Source organism: Cucurbita pepo, chromosome 12 (assembly GCF_057944985.1).
Source record: "Cucurbita pepo subsp. pepo isolate OVF chromosome 12, ASM5794498v1, whole genome shotgun sequence".
NCBI classification, from domain to species: Eukaryota; Viridiplantae; Streptophyta; class Magnoliopsida; order Cucurbitales; family Cucurbitaceae; genus Cucurbita; species Cucurbita pepo.
The window spans coordinates 12,967,378-12,992,892 of NC_141809.1; the positions used below are offsets into that span (position 1 = coordinate 12,967,378).

Sequence of the window (25,515 nt, forward strand, 5' to 3'; positions counted from 1 at the left end):
TGTTACCTACTTCCCGCTTATTAAGAGTAAATATTATCCCCACAGGTCAATACGAGTCTTTCTAGGACATGAAAATTTCTAAGAGGTCACCCAACGTAGAATTGCTATAATTAAAATGCGTTTAAATATGGTCAAATTTGAAACTACACCTAATTTTTAATTTTTAATTAATTACAAGTGGTTTGTTTGACTTTGACTAAACCAGGAATAAAAGAAAAAAAACATATGTTATTTTTTGGTTATATAATATTTATAAAAATAAAAAAAAAATTAGTTAAAGGGTTTGGTATGGTTATAATATAAATAATTAATTATAGAATCAACCAACATCATTTTGTATCTTTAATTTTATATAATATGATCTTAAATTTGCTACTCCATCTCTATATTTGTAAATGTGACTAATTTAATATGAAAATATTTTTCACATGGTTAAATTACTCGAATTAATAGACTATCATAAATGTAATGTTAAATTACTAGTTTAGTCGTGAACTATTGTATTTGTTAGGAGTGTTCGTCAGTTAGGTTGGATTGAGTCGGGTCGAGTTGAGACATTTTTTGAACCAAACCTAATGTTCAGGTTCAAAAATTTTCAACCAAGACCGCTCTTATTAAATGACAACCTTTTTTTTTTTTTTTTTTTTTTGGCTAAGTTGGTTTTGGTTATTCGGGTCCTTTAGTCAAATTTTTGTTTTTGTACTTATTTTCAAATATTTAATTAAAATTACCTTCCAAATAATTAAAAATGGTTAGAAATAAATAATCTTGAACCTATTTGGCTAGGTTGTAGCCAACCTAGTTATAGGAGAACTCGTGAACCAACTCAATCCATAAAGTTTTCATCCATTTGAACCCAAATGGTATGTATTAGGTTGAGTTGATCGAATTTTTCGGGTCATCAAGTTCTTTGAACATCCTTAATATTTATGTTTAGATTTTCAATTTCGTGTCAATAACTCTCTAATAGTTCTTCGTTATATCCAAAATTGAAAGCTTAAAGACATACTAAACACACAAATCCAAACTTAGAAACTTGAACTTACGTGAAACGGTACTTTTCAAAATTTAACCTAGTAAAAAACTTAAACTTACAATTTATAATAATTTATTTATTATAAAAATTTAACAGGGTAAAAAACTCTAAACCCTAAACCCTAATTTATTTATTTTATTTTTTATTTTTTAGGTTTCTAATTAGAAAATTATTATTTAGGATGATTTGATTGGCAATTTGGAGGTAGTGGCATGCATTTAAATTTTTCAAAAGATGTAAGAAAGCAATCACTTTTTTTATATTAAAATGTAAATAAATTGCAAAATTATAAAGTTCTTTTCTTTGCATATACTCAAACAAACAAAGTTAATTATTATTATTATTATTATTAAAATTTGGGGAGTTCGTTAAATAAATAATAAAATGCTAGATTTTGTGGGCCCATTCATAGATCTTAGTGAGTTTTTTTTGACTTCCAAGTTCCAATCCCTTCACTTTTCCTTCCAAGACTTGAAATCGCAAAATTCAATTATTTTAATAATAATAAACTTTACTAAATAACTTAAACATCCAAAATCATAAATGTTGGCTGAATTATTTTATTTAAATAAAATCTAAGCTTTAAATTTAAATTTAAAATAAATTGCATTGTTAAACTTCCAATTATCAAACTAGTTATCATTAGAAATATCTGTTGGAGGACCAGAAATGATTTGAGTTTATAATCAAAGAGAGCTCCATGAACCCTTGCGAAGCCCAAAGCAAAGTCATGAGAGTTTATAGGACAAACTAGTTACCATTAGAAATATCTGTTGGAGGACCAGAAATGATTTGAGTTTATAATCAAAGAGTACTCTCTCCATGAACCCTTGCGAAGCCCAAAGCAAAGTCATGAGAGTTTATAGGACAATGTCATACCATTGTGGAGAGTAGTGTTCATCTAACAATATCATATGATAAACAAATACATTTTATCCTCGATAATTCTACTTATATTTTATTTATTTGACTAGTTTCCGGTTTCCGGACATGTTCATCATGGATCAAATTTTGAGGGTAAAATTGAGAGGATTCGTGTAATTTCATAATCATAATTTTAGCTGAAAACCCAACTGTTTTTTTTTTTTTTTTTTTTTTTTTTGGGCTATTTTTCAGTGTGTGGTCGAATTTTAACTATTATAGGGCCGATGCCTGTGTTCTTAATGGGCTCATGTGGGATTTTAGGCTGATTTGTAAATTTGTCCCTGTTTTGTAATTTTTTTAAAATTAAATTAAACTTTGGTCGAAGTTTGAAAGAAAAAAAAGGTGGGTCTAGTTTGATAATTGTTTTCTTTTTATTTTTCTAAGTTCCATACACAACAATCTAACCGCAAGGGTAAAATTGAAAATAAACGTAGGTTTTGTTAAGAATGAGAAATAGAAATAGAATTGAAATCAAAGATGTGTATTCTCATTCATATTCACAACGTTTAAATAAAATAGAAGCTACCAACTAATACCTACAAATAAAAAAAAATATAAACTAATTAAATATTGAGACTAAAATAAAATATAATGCAAATGAAATAAAGGTATCTAAGATATATTTCATAATGAATATATTCTCCAAATATTATATCTCAATTTTTATAGTGTCAATAATGCCAATTTAGAGGTTTGTAAGAATTTGATTAATTTCCCCCTCTAAAGTTATGGGACTTTGACAGACTTGTTAACTATCATTTTAAATATAACAACAATAATGATGACTTCGTAATAATATAAATTGTAAAGGGCGATGTAGAAGAAATTCTCCCCCCATTAATGGATCCAAGGAGAAGAGGGAGAACACTTTTTCACATCTCAGAATCTAATTTTGACCTCACAAACGAAATTAACAGATCTGTATGCAAAATAAGGATTTCTTGCGATTGAAAAGAACAATAAGAATTAAGAGAGGGAGAGAGAGAGATCCCTTACCTCCACCCAATCTCACAATTCAAATTTATTGATTCCACACCCATACATGAAGGCAGATCAAGTTGCACATTTCTGGTACACATGCACGTAGAGGAAAACAATCATCATGAATGAATATTGGTAAGAACATATTTAAAAACTAGACTTTAGTTTTGGGTGATTCAGTTAAGAGGAGAAATGAAATGGGAAATCGATTAGATTATGAACTTGGAAAGTAAGTCCAAACGGGCGGATTCACATGCAAAAGAGCATGAATATATGGCAACAAGTAGATAGTGTAAAAGAAGTTTAGATTGCTCGATGATTTGGAGGTTTAAAGCAAGAGGATAGACTTTCACGACCCACGAGGTAAAAGCCCTCCCTTTAGGCATGCCTAATATATAGTTCCAAAATCAAAAGGAACATAAAACTTAAAAGCAAGAAAACAACTTGATTTCTCTCCTTACTTGGTAATTAATTGGTATTGGCGATTCAATGCTTGACATTAGTGTGTATTGGCCACACAACAGATTCCGACATTGGACCCTTCAATGATGGAACAAAGAAAAACATCAAATCTGCAGGATCCCCAAGAAAAATAGTGTTCAAATTGGAAAGCAATGTTTGCAGTCTTTGTCAGATAAAGTATAAGCACCATTAGATCATGCAGTTCCAAGAGGTGAGATCCATAAAAAAAAGGACAATAAAATAAGATTTTATACCACTTTTCTGAAATGGAGGGGGATTAAAGTCATTTGCTGGTTACAATATCAAATCAAAGATTTCTGAGGTCCTAGTCAATTTGACAAATATTATACACCCCACCGTCCTTTATCTTGATAGCCAAAAGTATAAGAGGCGGCAGAATAATCTATTCTTGGGTCCTAATTGTGATATTTAGACGTAATTTTACTTCATTTAGAATCGAATCATGGACCCTCTACCCTTCCTTCAATGAACCACACCTAAAAAACGATTCTTAAATTCAGTAGACAAGCAAGCACATTAACGCAAGTCTCGAATTCTTGATTAGCATATTTTCTGGTATTGCCTCATCAAGTTAGCAACACTATGGCATAGCTATTAGTTCTTCCATCCAATTACTTGAAGCAAATAGACTGAACAAATTGGAATAATCAAGAGAGGAGAATCTTGAAAAGCAAATAGAGAATAGAACTATAGGAAACTATGTCAAGGTTGGGCACAATAATAATGTACTAATAACGAAAAAAAAACTTAATGAACTGTAAAGGCAGCCACACATCCAGTCTGATACTCAAAAGGAAGCGCAATTAATAAGAATAATAATGAGCTCAACAAGCATGGGTGGATGTGGGGGATAGTGTGGGGAAGTTGATAAAGATGAGGATCCATCCACACATGGCTTAAATAATTCGTAATATCACAGCTGTAACTTCATAGCCAATCACTAATACTATGATCTCATTCCCCAGCCACGAGGACAGGGAAACAAATGAAATAGTAGAGTGGCTAAGAGGTCGGGCCACATATTGGATATGAGGAGGAAAAAAACTCGGTGCCTACTGACACCAGAGAAGAGAGAATCCGACACTCCATATCCAAAGAAGTCAAATAGTGTTTGGACAAGGTAGTAAATGTATCTCTCCAATCTCGAAAAAGTTATGAACCTAACTATGTCTTAATTTTCATTTCTACTTGAAAGAACCGTATCAATCGAAATGTTCTTGATATTTTCAACTTTTAACTGATGAGGAATTGGCAACGAACACATACAGAATCATGAAGCGAAAATTAGGGCAAACATCTTCCGAAACGATAGAGAAAACAAAGCGTTGCATCGGTAACATCTCAACCAAAACATTGATAGAAACATATATTCGTACATGAACTTCTCAAAACAACTAAAAATTAACAAGAATTGGAGTGCGCGGCAGTAACAACAATAGCAACGAAAATACAAGATTCAGAAACATGAATCTACCTCCGTATCGCATCGATTAAAGAACAACAGAGAGAATGAATAGCAGAGAAAGAGAGAGAAGGTACCAGTGCCGTGACCGAAGGGATTGAAGAAAAACCGTGGCGATGAAGTGAAAGCAATGGCAGAATTCCAAAGAGAACGAACCAAAATGCTGGCTGATACTGTTTTTTTGCCCGTTAGATTGAACGAGAGTAGGCGAAACCCGGCCATCCGAACGTGGGCTTTTAGAAAGGCCCATATGGACCCCATGGGCCCAATTTTTTATACAATCCAATTATCTTTTAAAACCTTTTTTGGTTAAATAATATATATATATATATATATATATATATTTTTTTTTTTTTTTTCATGTAACAAAACACGTTAGGTGAATATGTTTGCAGAAAATGCTAATAGTTATTAATATATTTTTTTTACTAATAATAAAAACTAAAAAAATTATTAAAAATATAAAATAACTATAAAAGTTTTAAAAAATGAGAGCTTCATTTAATAACAATTTAATGTTTTATTTTTAAAAATTAAATCTATAAACACTATTTTTCTAACTATAAAGTTAGAACATTGTCATCCAGAAAACCTCTTTTTTTTTCTTTTTTTTTTTTTTGTCCTTAACCAAATAATTTATTTTTCTTTAATGTTATTCTGGCCCTTCATCTTAAATAATTCTATTTTTTTAATATTGTTAAATAATAAGGATTTTTATTTCATAAGAAAACATTTGAACTCCAAAATCTAAAATTAAAAATATATATTTTTAAACAATTCGTTTTTTTTTTTTTTTTTTTTTTTAGTTTCATAATTTAGTTTAAATTTGAAAACATTTAAATTTATTACAAAAATACAGAAACACTAAGAATTAAAACATTTATTTAGATTTCGATTTTGACTTGGGTTTCCTTTATTATAAATTTAGAAATTAAACGTTTAATTCGTATTTATATTCAGTATTTAATTGTTATAATCTCAGCTATAATTTTAATCTAAACTTATTTTCTACCTAAAAATAAATAAATAAAAGAGAGAGAGAAAGAGAGAGAAAATAAATAATAAAATGTCTCCATGATTGTAACTTCTTGTCCAATCATCTCAAGTGATTTTTTCTTCACTTTGACAAGAAGATTGTGATTACTTAAATTTCAAGTAACAAAAAGTCCACACTTTGTTTAAATTATGAGAGTATGAATTGTGATTTTAACTTCACAATGATATTAACTTTTACAAGAAGTAGAAATAATACAAGAAAACAATTCAGAGGCAAATGAAGGGAATTGAAAGCATGCAAATCAATGGCTTCTGATTTGAATTTGATCTTCCAAGATCATAAAGAAGAATATTATAGAGGAAAAGCTAAGAATTGTGACTGTCTCACCTTCTTCCAGCACTTCCAATGGAGCTGCTGAGGTTCCAATCATGTCTGTTCCTCATGAAGACGAGGATAAAGAATGAGAAGGCAATGGAGAACACGGAGGAGGAGCTCGTCTCGTCCGAGTTCTTCCTCGGCAAACCGCCGAGGAAGGAGATGAAGTAGAATCAGAACTGGGAGTTTTTGTTGATTCATTTGTCAATTCCTTCTTTGTTTCCATGGTTACAACCTTGTCTTCTATTCTGTTGTGGTGGCGGATTCTGGTGGAATTCAAGGTCACTGGTAGAACACAATTGCAAAGAAAGCCTGAAAAATGAACAGAAAAAAAGAAACAGCCCAATTGATCCAAAATGGTGCAGCACAAAACCAAGTAGGCACGTAAACTAGATACAAATTCGAAATACTTTTTCAGTTACTTTCTCGGATCCAACAAAACTATCAAAATTGTTATAACGGTCTCAACAAATAATATCTCAGCTAGATCATCTTACTACTAAAGAACAGTTAGGAATTACGACTCTCCCGAATGGTATGATATTGTCCATTTTGAGCCTAAGCTCCCATGACTTTGTTTTGGGCTCTCCATCATACAAGTGGAGATGTATTACTTACTTATGAACTCACGACCCACGATCATTTCAAGAAAAATGATGAACTGGAAAGCTCAATTTGGGTCGTGTTCATGTTCATCAGAAAATTATGTGAAACTCTTAAATGGACTTGAAATCAGTAGAAATGCACAAACGGAAAAGAGAATCTGATATGCTAAACAGGTCATGAATGAATAAAAAGAAAGAGGTACTTTCTTACCAATTCTAGCAAGGCGATTAACCCAGTTTGGGATGGAATTCCCTGTGAGTTTAACACAAGCATCATTGCAAAAATGGTTGCAGTTTTTGGTGATCAAATTGTAAGCATTTCCCTTGTAGGATTGGGCAAGTTCATCCATTAAAGCTCTCACCTCTGTTGGTTTCATATCTGTTTTGCCTACCAAAACTGTCTTCCTAAATCGAAATCCGTCGCATTGCTTCGGCACTCCTTCAAAAATTCCCGTTGTTGAGCGCTCGTGAGCTCCAAATGCGTATTCCACACCATGAACTACAATCGAAATCCACAGAAGAAATGTCAAATCGAGTTCGACAAATTTAACTGAAAGATCTACCAGATTGAGCATAAGAACTCCACCGACATCGACCACGAAATCGCATACTATAAAGAAACGAGTTGGTTCATTCAAACGAAAAGCCGGAAATAGTAGCGAAATCAGATACGAGTATATGCCTTTTAATAAAATTCTGCCTAATCGGGCTCGAAGTTCGATAGCTTTTTGGTAGTCTAATTGATAGAAAAAAAATGCAGAATCGAGATGAAAACTTGCCGTAGAACAAGTTGGCAGTTCACGAAAAGCGTTTGGCTAATCAGAACATTTTCTCACACCCGATGCATCTCACGATTCACAGTACACACAGTTAACAGTCACTGAAATCTTCTTCCCATCCAAACACAAAATTAAAAAAGAATGTCGCATATCGCATCACATCGCATCAACGAATTAGCAAGATCACAAAAAAAAAATAAGAAAAAAAAACGCAAAAGCAGCAATAGAGATTCGGCCAAGAGAAAACAGAAAAAACTCAGGAAACGCCTTAGAAAACGAAGATCAAACGGAAGCAATTACTACCATTACTGACCTTGAACTCCGGAATGGAAAACGCCGAGGCCAAACCAGTAAGCGTAGCCATTGATCGCGGTTAGATCGTAGACATTCAGATACACCGGCACGGATCCTCCGGTGCGTTCTTCGATTGGTTTCTTAAACAACAACATCATTCCGTCTCAATTCATGGCCAAGAACTCTCAAAAGACGGAACCGATAAAACGTAGCGTGAAGTCCTCGAGAAACGGAAATTTTGAAATTCAAAATCTGTGGAGAAGAACGGAAACTCTTGTTTCTTAGTTTCTAATTCTAACGGGCGTCACCGGCGGCGACTCGTTGTTGAACACCGTAGAAATGATCTGGACCGTGGACGATCCTAGTTTGGTGAGGGTATACCATCGGGCTCGGTTTTTGGCTCCAATTACATAAATGCCACTGAGAGCTTTTTAGCTGGCTCCCTAATTTTCTCGTTCTGGCCAAGTTTATATAACTTACATAATTTTTTTTTTTAATAATTAGATTAAATGTTTTTTTAGCTAAAGTTTAAATAATATTTTAATATAGTCTCCCTACTTTTAATAATAGTATTTTTAATTTAATTTCTATCATTAAAAAAGATTATAATCTTTTCAATGATTACATTTCATATATATATATATATATATATATATATATATATATATTATTGATTTTTTTTTTTTAAATTGTGAGGACACACAACGTGACAATATATGGTATTAGAGTCAAGCAACGTGTAGTGTGGATGCTGGAGGCCATTTCTCTATTTAAAATTGTGAGGATACATAACGAGCCAAAACGGTACAATATCTAGTATCAAAGTCAAGCAACAGGGATTATTGGAAGCCAAAACGGGATAATATCTGTTAGTGGTGGACTTAGACTGTTACGAATGATATTAGAGCCAGATAATAGGTGGTGTGGACGCTAGCCCTCAAGAAGATGAATTATGAAATCGGAAAATAAAACATTAATTATATGGGCGTAAAAACCCCTTTAAATACATTTTAATCTGACATAAAATATTGTATTTTAGAGAGTATTAAATAGAGGATTAAATGTTTAATTCAATGTGAAATTTAGGTATATAATAAGTTACAAAGTATTTAATTTGTACGCACAAGATACTTTAATTTTAAATGCAGGATTTAATTTTTTATATTCATAAACTCATCATACAAAATAAAAAAATTTATGATTTAATTAAATACAAAAATTATTTTGATACCTAAAACATCCGTTTATTTTAAAAATTTTAAATATGGTAGAGAGTTAGGGACGTGTGAAAAATGAAAATTTTATTTATTTATTTATTTATTTTAAATTTAGTCTTTGAGCGCGAAGCTTAAACCCTAAACCCCGCGAGGAATTTCCTCTTCATCTTCCTCAATTCAAATTCACCACAGATAATGGCGCCAGTGATTCGACCATTTCTTCTTCTTCTTCTTCTCACAAAGCACTAATTTTGCAAGCGCACAGACAAAATCCCATCACATTCCCACCTGAAAACCCTACATTTCCGACATGCTCAGATTCGTTTTCGAAGGAGCTTGATTTCTGATATGAACTTGATTTCTCTCCTCCCAATCAGGTTTGCTTCTCTGTTCTTTTATCTGCCGCGGAAAGAAATATGAGATCTAGAAGCTGTGAAAAAGTTAATTTAGTGTCCATCGGGTTTCGTAGTTCTTAAATTTTTGTATTGTAGCTCCGTAATTAGCTTTGGATAGTTTGTTGAGATTAATAATTTATTGTATGGATGAGTTCTGCTCTCGGTTCTTCGTTTTTTTCTTACAATTAATCCACAGGAGCTACACGAGCGTCCCTGTAATTAGCAAGCAAAAATATTCACGAACGGTTGAAAAATTGAGAATCGCTGTTTCTTAGTGGGTTGTTTTTCGGGAGAAATAACTCTTCTGTAGTAGAAGAATTTCGATTGAATAATATGCACCACCATGCTTCCCTAGAACTACCATGTTCTCCGGGAATGGAGGTGCTTAGCTTGGCCAGATAGTCTAGAAACAATGCCAACTCAACCCTATGCTGGCCCTGAATTCAAGTATGAGTTTGATGGCCCTCAATATTTTCCATATTCTGAATCCAAGTATGATGAACAGTATGAATAAATAATTGCTTGCATATTGTGTCGGTGACAATCTTCATAATCTCGATCTTATTTTAATATTATCATCTTGCCCCAGTTATTAAATCACAATGTCTCCGAATTTTCTGAGATGACTATGGTTGTACGCAGGGAATTGGATAATGAATATGCCGAAGCAAGGAGTGCGGCTCTGTTTTCCTTCATAAATCTTTGAAGAACAAGGATAAACAGAGTTCTTTAGATGAATGGAAATTATAATCAATTGAAATTATTGACTCTGCAGTATTTTCATATGAGGATAGTTGTCTGCTGTTGGCGCTATTGGCGCTGTTGGATATCGATTTTTGGTGAGTAATATTGACCCTAATGTACTGAACTATCCAGAATACATAGTAGTATTGTACACAAACTGAGGAGAATGAAGTTGCTGCATCTTAAATTGCTCAGCACTTATGGTTTCCTCGCCATTCCAACTAGCAGCGTGGACATAGCGCTTAAATTAAGGAGAATGAAGTGGGAACATTGCGCCCAAATGATGATGTGACATCTCATTCCAGTTAGGAGAAGCACTCAAATCCTTTTACTAATTAAAATCTTATCTTCGTGCAGAAACTACCGCCATTTTAGTCTTTCACCCACTCATAAATTTGATGGCTTTACTAGAAAAAATGGAGAGCTATGAAGTATAACTCAATGACTAGACAACCCAACTGCTGAGGTAAGATTCCCTGCCTTCTCATGCCATTTTCAAGACATCGTGATATTTTCTGCTTTATTTTGGGAAGTCCTTGTAATATGGGATTTTAATAATAATGATTCTGTTTTATTATAAGATTCCAGTTTCTTTTCTATCTTATTCTCTGAGAATACAGTATGTGCTGACCAATGAAATACCGAGATATTGATGTCGACTTGATCGGGACTTTTCCAATGGACTGATCTATTGAGGACTGTTGGGAGAGGAGTCTCACATCTGCTAATTAAGGAGTTGATCATGGGTTTATAAGTAAAGAATACATCCATTGGCTTTTTGGAGAAACCAAAAGCAAAGTCACGAGAGCTTATGTTCAAAGTGGACAATATCATACCATTGCGGAGGTTCGTGATTCCTAACATGATCTACTGAAAAGTACCCAACGTATGAAATCAAGAAAATGTGATGTCATGGGTAGCACAACTGGGGATCTTGCACCACATAAACTTGTTTGATTTCAAGAGAGACGACCCTTCCATGAGGTTGGTCTTCCTTTTTTCATTCAAATACACACCCTTATATGAGCACAAGTGTTACTGTTTATGTGAAACATGGAACAGGAATTCACTCCATTGACCATCACTATTATCTTGGCTTGCATGTCTTTAGATCATTTGAAAAATAACGTTAAGAGTTCGTCTGGAATGACTTATTTAAGTGTTTAAAAAGATTTTTTTAAACACTTAGAAAGTCTTTTTAATTATGCTCTAAATCTCGTTTTGCAGTCTTTTCTTTTTGTACATTCTCTCACTTATGTATGTGATATTGCATTTGATTCATATTCTTTTTGTAATCGAAAGAGTATTATTGAAGTTTAATCGACGTAATCACTATAACCTCCAATTTGTAAATAATAGGTAGGGAGACAGTGATGTTTATAGCATGGTTTCTTTTAGTTTGGTACTTACAAATGCAGAATGTTCGCTTTTGACTTTTGGCAATTTTCGACGGTAATCGTTTAACGAACACTTATTTTATTGCGGAAATGGATTTCTCATTAATACAGGGAATACTTCAGGCCACATATTATCTTCTAAACGGAGGAAAGCAGGATTTTTACATGTGTGGTAATTTAAGGCAAAAGAAGAAAAGGGGGGAAAGGTTTTGGTCCATCTTAGAATTACAGCCTCAAAGACAAGTCTAAACAGTCTAGCTTGTGCAGTTCATTATGAGGACGCTTTGAATCCAACAATGTGTCACTGTTTGACGACAGCCTCCAACCACCATCAAAACCTGCTGCTCCGCTGCTTGATGGCAGTACCGGTGAGGCCCCCGACTGATAATTCTCGGACAAGGGCCATATGCCACTTGCCACTTGCGTGTAAAGAGGCTGTCTGTCCCAGACCTTAGACTCAAAAGAACGGAAGGAACCAAAAACAGGTGCATGGGAAAAAGGCTTATGAATCATTGAATGCATTTGGATTCCAAGTGATCTATTGAAGCCTTGAAAAGGCAGGGAGGACACGCTCGACTGTTTGCAATCAGTTGAATTGGTAACCAATTTATGGCCTGTTTGAGCCTTTTTCCTCTTTCGATTATGAGCATTTTGGTGGCCTCCAAGTGCCTGTGAACTCGAGAACTCCCTTGGGCAAAAATTGCAGGAGAAAACTCGAGGCTTAGCTGCTGCTTCTTTACCTTCGTGAGAAGTGTCGTTTGGTAAATTATCAGCAGAAAAAAAGTCAATTAGGTTCAGTTCCTCTGGCATCAAACTCCCACCCAAATCCTTGTTTGAGAGGCTTGGATCGAGGGAAACAAGTCCAGGGCTTATGTCTTTTGAGTCACTTGGATCTTTTATTTCTGGAGGGCTATCCATTGAAGTTCATCTGCCAATGAGTTGATGCTGGGAGTTTCTGGCTCTGATTTTGCAGGAAGACTCATGGGTTGTAGAATTTTGTGAGTATATTTACCTTCATAGGTGATAACATTTGGGTTAATGGACAACAAGATGAATGCCAATTGACATATATATATAGATCTTAGTTACAACGATGGACTGTAGATTTAATGTCATGATATGACTTACAAACTTATTGAAAAGGTTTAGTATTATTTCATGATCACATGCTTTTTTTTTTCTTTCCTTCTTTGGCAGCCGAAGTAGGGAATAGTTTATGGATGAGTGCTCTTGAAGTAGTTGGTCTGACTATGAACTTACGTGCCTATGACTTCATCTCTCAGGAAATTCTACGTGCCTATGACTTCATCTCTCAGGAAATTTATGCAATGGAAGATTATGAATTTGAGACTTTCTATACCAAAAATATTCTCTTAAATGAAGGTATTCGTGCTTGGATAACAGCTCAAGATCAGCCTCATGAAAACCTTATATTATCTGAAGAGGTTCTACCTTGTGAAAACATTCTTTAACAGAATTGTAGCTTTAGCTGATCGTGGTAACTACCGGTTTCGCTTGGTAGGTTGGGAATGCTTGATTTATCAATTTATCTGGTAAACTACATCCCAAAAAATCTTGCTCGACCTACCTTTAGCAGTGGTGGGGATTGCCCATAAGAAAAAATGTACAAGATGATAATGGAACATAAACCTACAATGAATTGGAGTTCAAGATGTTATTTTCTATAATTAAATTTAATGTTTAGACATTTAGGGTCTAGGGTTTGGGTTTTAATTTGTGGAACATAGAAAAATACCGAACCCAATACCCCCGGCCCAGATTCGTTCTATCTATATATCTACTAAGCCCAATAAACCAGCCCATTTGAAAATATCGAACCCAATACTCACGGCCCAGATTCGTTCTATATTTCTACTAAGCCCAACAAATCAGCCCATTTGAAAAATACCGAACCCAATACTACGGCCCAGATTCATTCTATATATATCTACTAAGCCCAATAAACCAGACCATTTGCGCAAGGCCCATATTTGTTCTATATATCTACTAAGCTCAATAAACCGGCGCATTTGAAATTACCGAACCCAATACTCACGGCCCAGATTCGTTCTATATATATCTACTAAGCCCAATAAACCAGCCCATTTAAAAATACTGAACCCAATACCCACGGCCCAGATTCGTTCTATATATATTTACTAAGCCCAATGAATCAGCCCATTTATATGACCCGAAAAACTTTCATAAACCCCTAATCTTCTCTACGAGCATCCTCTCTCAGTCCTGCCGCCGCCGCAATTTCTCAATTCTCTGGTAAGCTTTTCTCTCTCTCTCAAAATCTCCGGTAAGCAATTCTCGTTCCCCTCCTGGTTAGCCATTGTTATCCCTTGGTGTCCACGAAAACAAAGATCGTCTCCATTAATCCCTCTCGTCCTCGGATTTCGAACTCGCAGCTGTTTATTGATCTTCCACTATCTTGATTATCAAAACCGTAAAACCAAACCCCAGTAGAGCGAACGGATTAGTAGTTTACTCTATATGCCTTCGTTCTTGATTCAAATTGTCTGTTCTGGAGTTCCTTATTTGTTTTGTTTAATTATCCTTTTTTGCAGTTTTTTGTTTGCGAAAGGAAGGAGAAAGAACTTCTAATCAAGAAGAAAGATGTCAGCGTGAGTGGAAACTTGTTTATAACTTTTACTAATTTTCCTGTTAATTGCCAATTTTTGTGTTGTAGCTGATGGTTTCCTTTTCAATATCTTGGATATAGACGATGCTTTGGTTTTTTTTAGAAGTAGAATCTTCTGCTTGGAATCGATCATTTTGGTCTTAGTTCATATCCAATTCAAAGTTTTGAAGTTCAATATATGTATACACGTTGATCTGTATTAGTTCTTTGCATGGGATTAAGAGTTGCTGGGGATTGAAGATTCCTTTATTACATGTTAAATAGTACTATGGAATTTGAGGCATTTTTTTTTTGGTAATATCATAATATTTGCGTAAATGTCTATTCGATTGCCTTCTATTGTTGTCAGTAACATGCCATAGTGTGGTTTTTTAATCCCTTTTAACATGATTTCTTTTGCAGTGATGAAGTTGCAGTTGTGGCTGAGACTCCGGCCCCAGCTCTAGGTGAGCCAATGGACATTGAGACTGCTTTGCAACTTGTTCTTAGAAAATCATTGGCTCACGGTGGGCTTGTTCGAGGCCTCCATGAGAGTGCTAAAGCTATTGAGAAGCATGCTGCTCAGCTCTGTGTCTTGGGAGAAGATTGCAACCAGCCAGACTATGTTAAACTAGTCAAAGCCCTTTGTGCGGAGCACAACGTTAACTTGATGACAGTTCCAAGTGCCAAAACCCTTGGCGAGTGGGCCGGTGTAAGTGTTTAAAAGGGTTTATCTTGCTCGTTTTTTATTCATCTTTGGCACCATTATGCACTATGCAATACTCATTCTACCAAGATTAAGCCTTTACCTCTTAATGTTTAGCTACATGTTTTACATGTTCTGGATCATACAATGTATACACATAGGTCTATGTTTTAAGCAAATATTTCCCGTATAAGTTCAGGATTACAAACAAGTAATTTGTTTTCCATACTTGGTCTAATTCTTCAGCTATGCAAGATTGACTCAGAAGGAAAGGCCAGGAAGGTTGTTGGTTGCTCGTGTGTCGTAGTTAAGGTACATCTATTTGTCCATTCACATCCATAGCAACTATTCTGTCTTAGAAAACATTTTCGTTTACTTGAAATTTGAATGTGTTATCCATAGGACTTCGGGGAGGATCACGAGGCGCTTCACATCGTGCAGAAGCATGTGAGTTCAAATTAATCATCAAAATGGTGTCTGCTGAGAGTACATTTGCTTGGCTCACTTAGAAAGTTTTTGATCATTAGCTATGTTTAGTTGGTGCACCGTTGCAGCTTTAACACCTTCACCCTACAATGTGTTCTTCTTTGTTGATTGATTGGAAAAACTAGTTTTTTATGTTCCGAGTCCATTGATGTGGAGCTCATTATTATCATTCCGGCCAACATAACAATATTCATCAAGAGTCTCCTTGCCATGGGAAATGTTCAATTGATATTTATCATCTTTTTCTTGCTGTAATTCACTCTTAGATTTGTCTACCTCCGCTCTTTCTTGCTAAGTATTGTTATTGTGGTGATTTTTAATTTGTATCAAAATGGCAATATATTGTCAATTGTCATGCTTTCGCTAAAGCTTGTTTAGACGCTTATAGATATTAAAAAACTTTCAATTGTATGAACATATCAAATGATGAAGCAATTTGGTCGAAGTCTTTTAGATAGTTATGATTTTTATCGACTTGGACTCGTTAAGGGTACAACCTTTTGAGCTTATGGATTGAGACTCGTAAAGGTACAACCTTCTTTTGAGCTTATGGATTGAGACTCGTAAAGGTACAACCTTTTGAGCTCGTGGATTTAGACTCGTGAAGGTTCAACCTTTTGAGCTCATGGATTTAGACTTGATAAAGGTACAGCCTTTTGAGCTCATGGGGTGGGACAAAGACAACAAGTTAATTAACCAATGAACCCAATTTGTACTAGGCATGAAGTTTTCCAATTTATTTTAAATCAAACACATTTTGATAGATGGACAATATTAATATGGATTTAGCACAAATATTTTCAAGAACATGCATCGAATTTTGTATCAATTTTAGCATTTGATGCTTAGAAAGACAACAAACAAACGTTTTGGCTGTTAGAGTTTGTTATCAAAGTTGTATTTTTCTTGAGTAATTTGAACGTTGCCACACTCGAACTGAACCATGGCTTAGTAATCTGCGCCAAAAACAATGCCAAAAGGGCGCCAAGGGGGAAGCCAACAAGCAAGAAACGAGGTAAACAAGGTCCGGAGATGGCAAACTAACAGTATCGGATTTGAAGCTCAAAAGAATGAACTAAAATTGATTGAAAGGGCGAAATCCGCAACTGCCCATTAGTATTCTGCAAGTTTCTACTTGCATGCCCAACGCTGTATTTTGTGGCATGAGCCATTTCGACGCCTGATAAAGATTTACCTTCTGAGCTTTTGGGTATGTGCTTGTCCGCGAAAGAGCTCGAGGAGCTGCTCATGGATACTGGTAACAAGCTCCTAAACCCTCCTTCTTCCATTGATGCCCTTCTCAATGCTCTCGATGTAAGGCTTCATTTCTTCTCTCTGTATATTTCTTCTTATGCGTACTTTTTTCTGTGTTTAATTTCAAATGGTTTATACCTTTCACATTACACGAACCGTCTTTTCATATCTTCGTTCAGAAAGCTGAGTGTCTATTATCAAATCTGGAGCAATCGCCAATGCGATCGATGCGAGAGGCGCTCCGGCCATTAATGAAGGCGTTAATTTCCGATGAGCTTTTGAAGCATTCAGAAGAGGATGTGAAGGTTACAGTAACATCCTGCATTACTGAGATTACGAGAATAACAGCGCCAGATGCTCCTTATGATGATGATAAAATGAAGGTATCTTTTAAGCTGCTCATTCTTGGAATGCATATTCCGGTGGATTCCTTTAGTTATTTCTTTCGCTTCCACTGGCGCAGGTGATTTTTCAGTTGACTTTAGAAGCATTTAGAAAGTTGTCAAATGTATCAGGTCGTGGTTATACGAAGGCGTTATCGATTATCGATGCTGTTGCTAAGGTCCGTTCATGCTTGATGATGCTGGATCTGGAATGTGAGGGTTTGATTCTTGAGATGTTCCAGAATTTCATGAAACTCATTAGGTAAACGTCATAAAATGGTTGATATTTTCCTGGTAGTTTCTTCCACATTTGAAGCTTACATGGTGGCATTAAACCTCACCATCTCGAAACCTTAACAACTGATCTTTCCACGCATCTTTAAGTTTGTTCTCGAGCCGAACTCCCCAAAAATAGCCGAAAAAACTAGTGTGCCACCAAAATTTGCCATTCTCCTGATAGAGGAAGCATAAATTGAATGTCTCCAATCAATGGTGCCAAAAAGATTGAACAAACTAATAGCCCTGCAACAAATTATGCGAATTCTCGTGTTTGACGACAAGAAAGAATGCACCACTATAGAAACAAAACAAGGGAAGAGTGTCTCAAACCTGCCACGCAAAGAAACTTCAACCTTCGAGATGGAGGAGAAAGGAAAGGTAGTTTGGAGTGGGGATGGGATAGACAAAATGTGAGAGAAGGAACTACCAGAGAGACCCCTTGAAGAATCAGGAATTGAAAGCCTAAAATCCCTTCTACCTCAAAACACCTAGCGATTATGAAAAGAAAAAAAACTCGATCAACAACATCTAGTGTCTATCTATCAGAGGTTGAAGCCCAACGCCAAAGAGGAGAAGGAATTAGAAGCTACATAATGAAACTCCTTACTCGAAAGATGGTATAGGCGAGGGAACAACTTCTGAAGAGGTTTCTCTCCCACCCACCAATCCTCCCAAAACTAGACGCTCGTACTCTCCCCAATAGTACATCTAGTAAACGAGGAAGACGAACTTCTTATGAATATAGACACATATCTGATCAGAATTGACAATAAATTGAGATTAGTAAAGGGCTCCCTACAAATATCTGAATGTATTGGCTCAGTGATTAGGAGAAGAGAGTATCATTTTTATTTGGTGAGCTTGCTCTGATCTTGATGTTATATTTCTAATAATTTTAGGTCAATTTTCTTCTTCTAATCTTGATTTATTTTCTCCAAATTCTAAGGTCCAACCATCCACCTGCTGTTTTTTCAGCCATGGAAACCATTATGACAAATGTGTTAGAAGAAAGTGAAGAAATCTCCTCAGATCTTCTCAGGCCTATTTTAGCTAGTGTCAGAAAGGAAAATAAAGTATCTTGAATCTCCCTTGTTTATTATTCCTGACCTTATTTTTTTTACATCATCATCAATTAATTGGATTGCCCATTATTTTAGGAAGCCGCTTCGATTTCATGGAAATTGGGCGAAAAGGTTATGTCGAACTGTGCTACTAAGCTCCAGCCCTATCTTATGGGTGCAGTTCAGTCTCTTGGTGCTTCTTTGGATGACTACGCCCCGATTGTTATTTCGATATGCCAAAACGGAACTGATAGCGTTGGTGCTGGGAATCATTCGGTGAGTTCTACTGACTAATACAGGAAGTTGTTTTGGAGTTTGTATGGGTTTGAATTGGTGCTATTTTGAACTGTCATATACAGATGAATTGCATCATAAAGTTAATACATTTGTTTGAGAATCTATAGTTACTTGACACAGTCTTCTGCTAAAGGGCATCACGCTCCAACGTTTTGTTTCCTTTTGATCTCGTTTAGTTAATAAAACATCAAAACTTTTTTTTTTTTTTTTCATTTATTTAAACATGGTGTCTGAATGATTTGAACTTGAGGCCCCCGCCCTTCTTTATCTTTTAGTTTTGGGATGAACTGAAGAAGGATTGATAACGAAAGGGGAGCGTGCGTCTTTAGCCATTAATTGGGTTAGTCGAATAGCAGTTATTCAATAAACTATTTGAAATATCTTCCTCTGATACAACAGAACTATGTTGCTTTATGATTTGGTTCCTGCTTTTATGACATTCGATTGAATGCTTCAGGAAAATGCAAAGAACGAGGAGAAGGGGATGAATTCAAACGAGGCAACGCTGGTATGTGCGTTTATCTATATCTTATACAATCTTCTCTAAACATCCCTTTTCTGAAAGAAAAAAAAACTCCATATTAGCTGCTTCTTCAATGAAATATCACAAAGTGATATCTATTCTTGGCAAGTAGGTGGCGCAGACGCATATGCCAAATGCAAGTATTGAAGAGAATCCTCGAACTGATGCTGCTTCAGAATCATTGATATCCAATGGTACAGGTGCAGCCAGGAATGGCAACATACTGAAGGCATCGTCGAGAAAATCACAAAAACGTAGTGAACAGTCAAAAACGACAGAAACCAAAATACCTGACAGTGTAGAGTCTACGAAGGCAGAGGACACGTTAGACCTTGTACCGAAGAAACGAGGCAGGAAACCCAACTCGTTAATGAATCCAGATGAAGGCTATGATCATTATTGGATTGGAAAAGGACGGGAACGGTTCAGGCTATCCAATTGCAAAAAGTCCAATGACCAAGAAACTAAATTTTCTCCTGTAAGCCTAAGAGTGGACAAGACTTCTTTGCCAACAGAGATAAATGAGAACATGAAAAAGATGGAAGAAGTAGCTCGAGCTCGGTCAACGAAATCAAAAGTTGTTAAGTCTAAGCAGGATAAAACAACTGAATTTTCTCCTGTAAGCCCAAGACAAGAAAAGCCTTCTTCGCCAACCGAGGTAGAGAAGGAGTCTTCTGCACATGCTGAAGAGAAACGTATACGACCTGAAGATGAAGTGGTAAATGAGAATACGAAGAAGATGGTAGAAAAATCTCAGGGAAGGTCAAAGAAATCTAAAGTTGGTAAGCCTAAGAAGGATACAGCACTCATTGATCCCGGATACGTTGTTTCAGAAGAGAACGTTTCTGTTCCCTCTGATTACGAAGAAAAACGGTCAGTGCATTTTGTTATGAAGTTGAGAGTGAAGAACACCAACGGGGACGAGTCGGTAGTCCAAAACAACGTTATAGTGAAATCTAAAGATACTAATATGGATAAGAATATTCATAATCCATCAACCTGTGAGGTACATAAAAAAAAATCATCTCTACTTATTGATTATTGAACTTGAAGTGTATGTTTACTAAAATCCTTCCTTTATTCTTCTGTTACACCACTTAATGGCGCCTCTTCACATTCTTATCCACTGAATAGGCAAAGGATTCCAGATCGGCCAGGTTAGAGGGTGACGATTACTCGGAAGAAACCTCCCACGAAAAAGCTACAAGGAAGCGTGCCATTGTGGAAAAAGAGGTAAGAATCTTGTAATCTTCCTTTGTATTGTAAATTGACCCGGCTTCCATAACTCTGATCCTGACATGCTTTGATGTTACTTTTTAGTCTCTTACCTTTAAGTTTAACACACAAAGAAAGCACGTCATACTTTCATGATTGAACATGAAATTTTAAACAATATACAAATCATTCCTCACTCAGATATGTCTTAGATTCTTTTAAAAAAAATAAACATTTGTGGTGTAACGGCTCAAGCCCACTGCTAGCGGGATATTGTCCTCTTTGGATTTTTTCCTTTCAGGCTTCCCCTCAAGGTTTTTAAAACGCGTCTGCTAGGAAGAGGTTTCTACACCCTTATAAAGAGTGATTCGTTCTCCTTCCCAACCGATGTAGGATCTCACAATCCACCCCCCCTTCAGGGCCCAGCGTTCTCGCTGCACTCGTTCCCTTCTCCAAACGATGTGGAACCCCCCAATCCACCCCCATCGGGGCCCAACGTCCTTGCTGGCACACCGCCTCATGTCTACCCCCTTCAAGGCTCAGCCTCCTGGTTGACACATTGCTCGGTGTCTAGCTCTGATACCATTTGTAACGGCTCAAGCCCACCGCTAGCAGATATTGTCCTCTTTTAGCTTTTCCCTTTCAGGCTTCCCCTCAAGGTTTTTAAAATGCATCTGCACCCTTATAAAGAATGCTTCGTTCTTCTCCCCATCCGATGTGGGACTTCACATGTGGCTTCTGCTAACCTGTATTGTTTAAGTTCATTTCAGGTAATGGACATATCAAGTGCTAAAGAGGAACTGGTTGGTAGGAGAATAAAGGTTTGGTGGCCCCTGGACAGGAAGTGAGTACTTAATGAACTTGCTGACGTGCATTTTAGATATCAATGCAACCCTTTATTTATTTCTCTGTTTCTGTCAAATTTGTTTATGACTTGCTCTGTTAAAGTAACCAAACTAAGCCCTCGAGCTTTTATTACCAACTTGGCAGGGGGGATACCTTGCCCCATGGCTTCTATGCCATAAAGTTTATATAACAACGAACACGCTGGACACGAGCTAAGTCATTTTTTTTTTGTTTTGTAGGTTTTATGAAGGTGTTGTTCATAGCTTTGACCCAGTGAAGAAAAGGCACAAGGCAAGATGACCCTATCCTGCCCTTAACCATTTGTCTTATTTCTGTAAACCTTTCAACCATTTGCCTTTGGTTCAGTAACCACTTCTTATAGCCAATCCCTTGACCATACTGCTTTAGCCCCTCCTTTGTCCTTGTAATGATGTCCACTTAAATCATTCCTCTGATGCAGCAATCATTGGATGATACTCAGATGAACTAACCCATCCATTCTGCATTTTATTTTTCAAGGTGTCATACGACGATGGCGATGAAGAAATATTAAACCTCAAAACGCAACGATATGAGCTAATTGGTGCCGAGGCTCTGCTACTTGGAGTAGGTGTCACTTAAACTATTTTAGCCTATTTCCCTGAGTTTTCTATTGCCGTTTATATTTGTTTTCTCCTACTTGTTTTTGGTAAGCTGATACAGGATGAGGAGATGGATGTCCCAAAATCCGAAGCTTCATCTGATATGTAAGCTTCGTTCTTACGTGACCGTAATTTTCTAAAACTTGTTTTGTTAGGCTAAGATTCCTTCCCCGTTCGACGAGTTGAAACTCCTGAAATCGTTCCTCCGACTTTTCAATAACGATTCTGATTAAGCTACTTCTTTTACATATATGGGTTTCTGGTACTTGTTATTAATTATTCCACAACCAAATCACAAATATTTTTGTTTTACTTTTTAGTAGACTGCGAAAGAGGAAAAGGAAAAGGAAAAACAAGTCAGAATCAGACAAGGAGGAAATAAACGGTTCTTCAACCAGAAGGTTGCTTGTTTGCTTGTTTGCAAAGTGTTTACTTTATCCATTTCACATTCTTGTTTGGCTTCCAAGTTCTATCAAATGTTCATGGAATTGCAGGGGTAGAGCTTCAGCCAAGAGGAAATCGGAAGCTAAATCATCGACGTTGAGCAAGAAAGCTGCCAACAGTTCCATGCTCGACGATGGAGGGAGCATCAATAATAGTACAAAAGGAAATGATAAAAACCTCGTAAACTTGATAAAAAACAGTAGACTAAGGATTACCTTAAAGTCCAAGCCGAATGGTGGCCGGGATTAACGCACCAAGAGACGAAGCAGAACCTCTTGGCACCAAAAATTTAGCAGGATTAGAGATACGAGAACCGTGCACCATCGTTTTGCCAGTTAGGAAAGACCATAGGCCAGCATAGGTCCTTTCCTTTTGTGTCTTTAGAAGTAGAGAAGAAAACAGGATTTCAACTAGCTAACCAGTCTTCTAGACAGTGAGCCATATAAACAAACCTCCATGTATAAGCAGACAGTTATTATGTCAAAGCCAGCTCTTCCTAACATGTGCTGATGATATAAGTTATAATACTTGATCCATTGACAGATCAAACACCAGAATGCGTCGGTTGTATACTGAAATTCCGAGCTCTTCCTCACTGGAATCTATGACTGTTTCTGTGCTTTAGAGAGAGCGTAAGTTTGAAGCCTTAAAGGCATAGCTTCTTGCTGAACTTTCAGGATTATGAACTAAGAACAATCTTTCATTGTTTGTTGTTGAGAATGGTGATAACGACGGCGATGGATAACCCCCCTTATTATAGTCTAAGTTCACTGCTAGTAAATATTATATGTTTTGGCCTCTTATGTTTCACCGTCAACTTCATGGTGTTAAAATGTGTCTATTAGGAAGAGGTTTCAACCATCTTTGGGGGTCTAGCGTCCTCGTTGGTATACTACTGGTGTATGACTCTTATACCATTTCTTGATTTGTGTGTGTCATCCTTGTGTAGGGACTATGTTCATCTTCTCTTTATTGTTCCAATTTTATCGGGACATCCCTATTGTGAGATTCTACATTGGTTGGAGAGGGGAACAAAACATTATTTATAAGGGCATATGTGCTTTAAAATCTTGAGGGGAAACTCGGAAGGGAAAGTCCAAAGAAGACTATATCTGTTAGCGTCGGGTTTGAGCGATTACAAATGGTATCAAAGCTAGGTACAGGATAATGTGTCAGCGAGGATGTTGGACTCCCAATGGGTGGATTGTGAGATCCCACATTAGTTAGAGAGAAAAATGAAGCATCTCTGGGTCGGTAAGATTCGGGAAACTTGATGCCTTAAATCCTACTTTCATTGAACAGAAGTAATTGTCATTGATGGTGGAGGTTTGACTTTTATTAGAAAATTGTGTGTTTGTGAAGACTTTTGAGCATATAGATTCAAAAGAGTTTATATGATCGTCCAAGACGATATCATTTAACTTTGACATGAAATTTTGGTTTTAATTCTAATGCATGCTTAGCATTAGAAGCATATGACGACTTTCAAGAAAATATTATTAACTATAAAACAAATAATTTTAACTATTAACTATCGTGAAATCGTGTCTAAAATATTGTCCCAAATCCATAGAAAAGAATAAGACTTAACTTTTTAAAATTTTAAATTAGTCATTGAAATAAGGAATGGCATTTATTTCAAAATATAATTGCTTTATTTAAGGAAATAATACATAATTCAGCTAAAATCAATAATTTGAACACTTAATTTCATAATTGCTTTATTTAAGGAAATAATACATAATTCAGCTAAAATCAATAATTTGAACACTTAATTTCAAAGTTGTTCACCAACCATTTTTATTTTATTTTTTAAATAAATTTCAAAATATTTGCATCTATTCTTATAAATATTTGTTCAATTTCTTCTTATTACTTACTATTTCCGCGATCATATTTTTTAAATAATATACTAAGAGTTTTCATATAAAATAACGTTTTTTTAGTTTGAGGGTATAATCAATATTTTATTTTAGAATTTAAGAATATTTTTTTAAGAATTAAATTTTTAAAAGTTCAAGAGTATTTTTTAAATAAAATAGTTTCCTTCAAAATTAACAATAATTTTTTTAGTTTGAGGATATAATTGATATTTGGAGAGTTTCATTTCTATTTTTTTAGAAATGAAAATTTTAAAAGTTTAAGGGTATTTTTGAAATAAAATGCTAATTTTTTACATCTAAAATTAGCGATTTTTTTAAACTTCAAGGGTATAATTGATATTTTTGAAAGTTTAAAAATATTTTTTAAAGAAAAAAAATGTGTAAAGTTGAAGAGAGTATTTTTATTAATTTAAACCCCAAATAAACTAAAATTTGTTTAAAAAAAAAAAAAACTTATAAATAAAGTAAATTTAAATTATTTATTATTTACATAATTTTCAATAATTTATTACACGTTGGATGGCTAGGCTCGATAAGGTATCCTTTCTTACCTTATTAAATGACTGCTATTGAGTTGTTTGAATTATTCTATTTTTCTTTTAAAAAAAATTAAACATATTACCATAAATATAAAATCATGTTTTAAATATTTGTCCTTTTTTGAAAAATATTTATTCATTAATGTAATTTAATTAATCGTCTATGTTTTCAGTGGCAATTGGCTTTAAAATTTATGGCTAATAAATTAAATAAATCATTTTAAAAAAAAAATAAGGTTATAAAAATTATTATTTACTTTATAATAATGTTTTCAAAATCAATGAAAGTTTGAAAAAATAAAAAGTAATTTTTATAAATAATTTCTGTTTTTAAATTTGGTTAAAATTTAAATATTACTTTAAAAAATATATAATTACTATAAATTATATTTGATTTTATACTCGACAATTATTTTTATTGATATTTAGATAACTCTAGAGTCACGGACTACTCAACCTTGGATCCAACTTTTACTCAAAAATAAGGTTCCACTTCGAACAAAACTCAACCCTACTTTAAAAAATTATTATTAAAAATAAGAACATTTGATGTTCGTTATCGAAATTATGGATGCACTATGACTTGTGATCGTTCGATATTTAAGTTTCATGGAATTTTAGTTATTAATATAACACATAATAT

The 25,515-nt window shown here is 35.1% G+C and overlaps 3 protein-coding genes, 2 long non-coding RNA genes and 1 other non-coding gene across 17 annotated transcripts; 3 read left to right on the forward strand and 3 right to left on the reverse strand.

Moving 5' to 3' along the window:
* Positions 1-2,558: 2,558 nt before the first annotated feature.
* LOC111806617 (uncharacterized) lies at positions 2,559-5,098 on the reverse strand. Its single transcript, XR_002816844.2, has 3 exons — positions 4,964-5,098; positions 3,403-3,513; positions 2,559-3,028 (listed from the first exon to the last, which is right to left on the reverse strand). It is a non-coding gene; the product is annotated as an uncharacterized LOC111806617 (long non-coding RNA).
* An 863-nt stretch (positions 5,099-5,961) lies between these two features.
* Positions 5,962-8,393, reverse strand: LOC111807562 (deSI-like protein At4g17486). 2 transcript variants are annotated; one of them, XM_023693333.2, is made up of 3 exons: positions 7,956-8,393; positions 7,075-7,362; positions 5,962-6,543 (listed from the first exon to the last, which is right to left on the reverse strand). In XM_023693333.2, the coding sequence occupies exons 1-3, from the start codon at positions 8,092-8,094 to the stop codon at positions 6,323-6,325; spliced, it is 648 nt and encodes a 215-aa protein (XP_023549101.1). In that variant the 5' UTR covers positions 8,095-8,393; the 3' UTR covers positions 5,962-6,322. The 2 variants fall into 2 exon arrangements, with proteins under 2 accessions (XP_023549101.1, XP_023549100.1); XM_023693332.2 differs by having other exon boundaries at positions 5,962-6,570.
* An 865-nt stretch (positions 8,394-9,258) lies between these two features.
* LOC147790021 (uncharacterized) lies at positions 9,259-13,180 on the forward strand. Of its 4 annotated transcripts, none has more exons than XR_015423193.1 (5): positions 9,260-9,530; positions 10,191-10,387; positions 10,650-10,758; positions 10,881-11,276; positions 11,801-12,854. It is a non-coding gene; the product is annotated as an uncharacterized LOC147790021 (long non-coding RNA). The 4 variants fall into 4 exon arrangements; XR_015423191.1 differs by having other exon boundaries at positions 10,913-11,276; XR_015423192.1 differs by adding an exon at positions 12,887-13,180 and having other exon boundaries at positions 9,261-9,530; positions 10,650-11,276; positions 11,801-12,687.
* Positions 13,181-13,860: 680 nt separating this feature from the next.
* On the forward strand, positions 13,861-15,762 carry LOC111806786 (small ribosomal subunit protein eS12-like). The gene is made up of 5 exons (XM_023692243.2): positions 13,861-13,963; positions 14,263-14,319; positions 14,739-15,027; positions 15,268-15,333; positions 15,424-15,762. Exons 2-5 carry the CDS (start codon positions 14,312-14,314, stop codon positions 15,481-15,483), a joined length of 423 nt encoding a protein of 140 aa, XP_023548011.1. The 5' UTR covers positions 13,861-13,963; positions 14,263-14,311; the 3' UTR covers positions 15,484-15,762.
* Positions 15,763-16,468: 706 nt separating this feature from the next.
* LOC111807659 (Tudor/PWWP/MBT superfamily protein) lies at positions 16,469-23,236 on the forward strand. Of its 8 annotated transcripts, none has more exons than XM_023693473.2 (14): positions 16,479-16,821; positions 16,941-17,144; positions 17,225-17,406; positions 18,370-18,496; positions 18,581-18,760; positions 19,239-19,289; positions 19,417-20,310; positions 20,439-20,537; positions 21,290-21,363; positions 21,605-21,656; positions 21,885-21,971; positions 22,068-22,111; positions 22,327-22,407; positions 22,501-23,236. In XM_023693473.2, the coding sequence occupies exons 1-14, from the start codon at positions 16,720-16,722 to the stop codon at positions 22,697-22,699; spliced, it is 2,376 nt and encodes a 791-aa protein (XP_023549241.2). In that variant the 5' UTR covers positions 16,479-16,719; the 3' UTR covers positions 22,700-23,236. The 8 variants fall into 8 exon arrangements, 5 of the variants coding, with proteins under 5 accessions (XP_023549241.2, XP_023549239.2, XP_023549240.2 ...); XM_023693471.2 differs by having other exon boundaries at positions 16,480-16,821; positions 22,059-22,111; XM_023693472.2 differs by having other exon boundaries at positions 16,481-16,821; positions 22,059-22,111; positions 22,330-22,407.
* A 117-nt stretch (positions 23,237-23,353) lies between these two features.
* Positions 23,354-23,460, reverse strand: LOC111807844 (U6 spliceosomal RNA). The gene has a single exon (XR_002816989.1). It is a non-coding gene; the product is annotated as a U6 spliceosomal RNA (small nuclear RNA).
* Between the last annotated feature and the right edge of the window lie 2,055 nt (positions 23,461-25,515).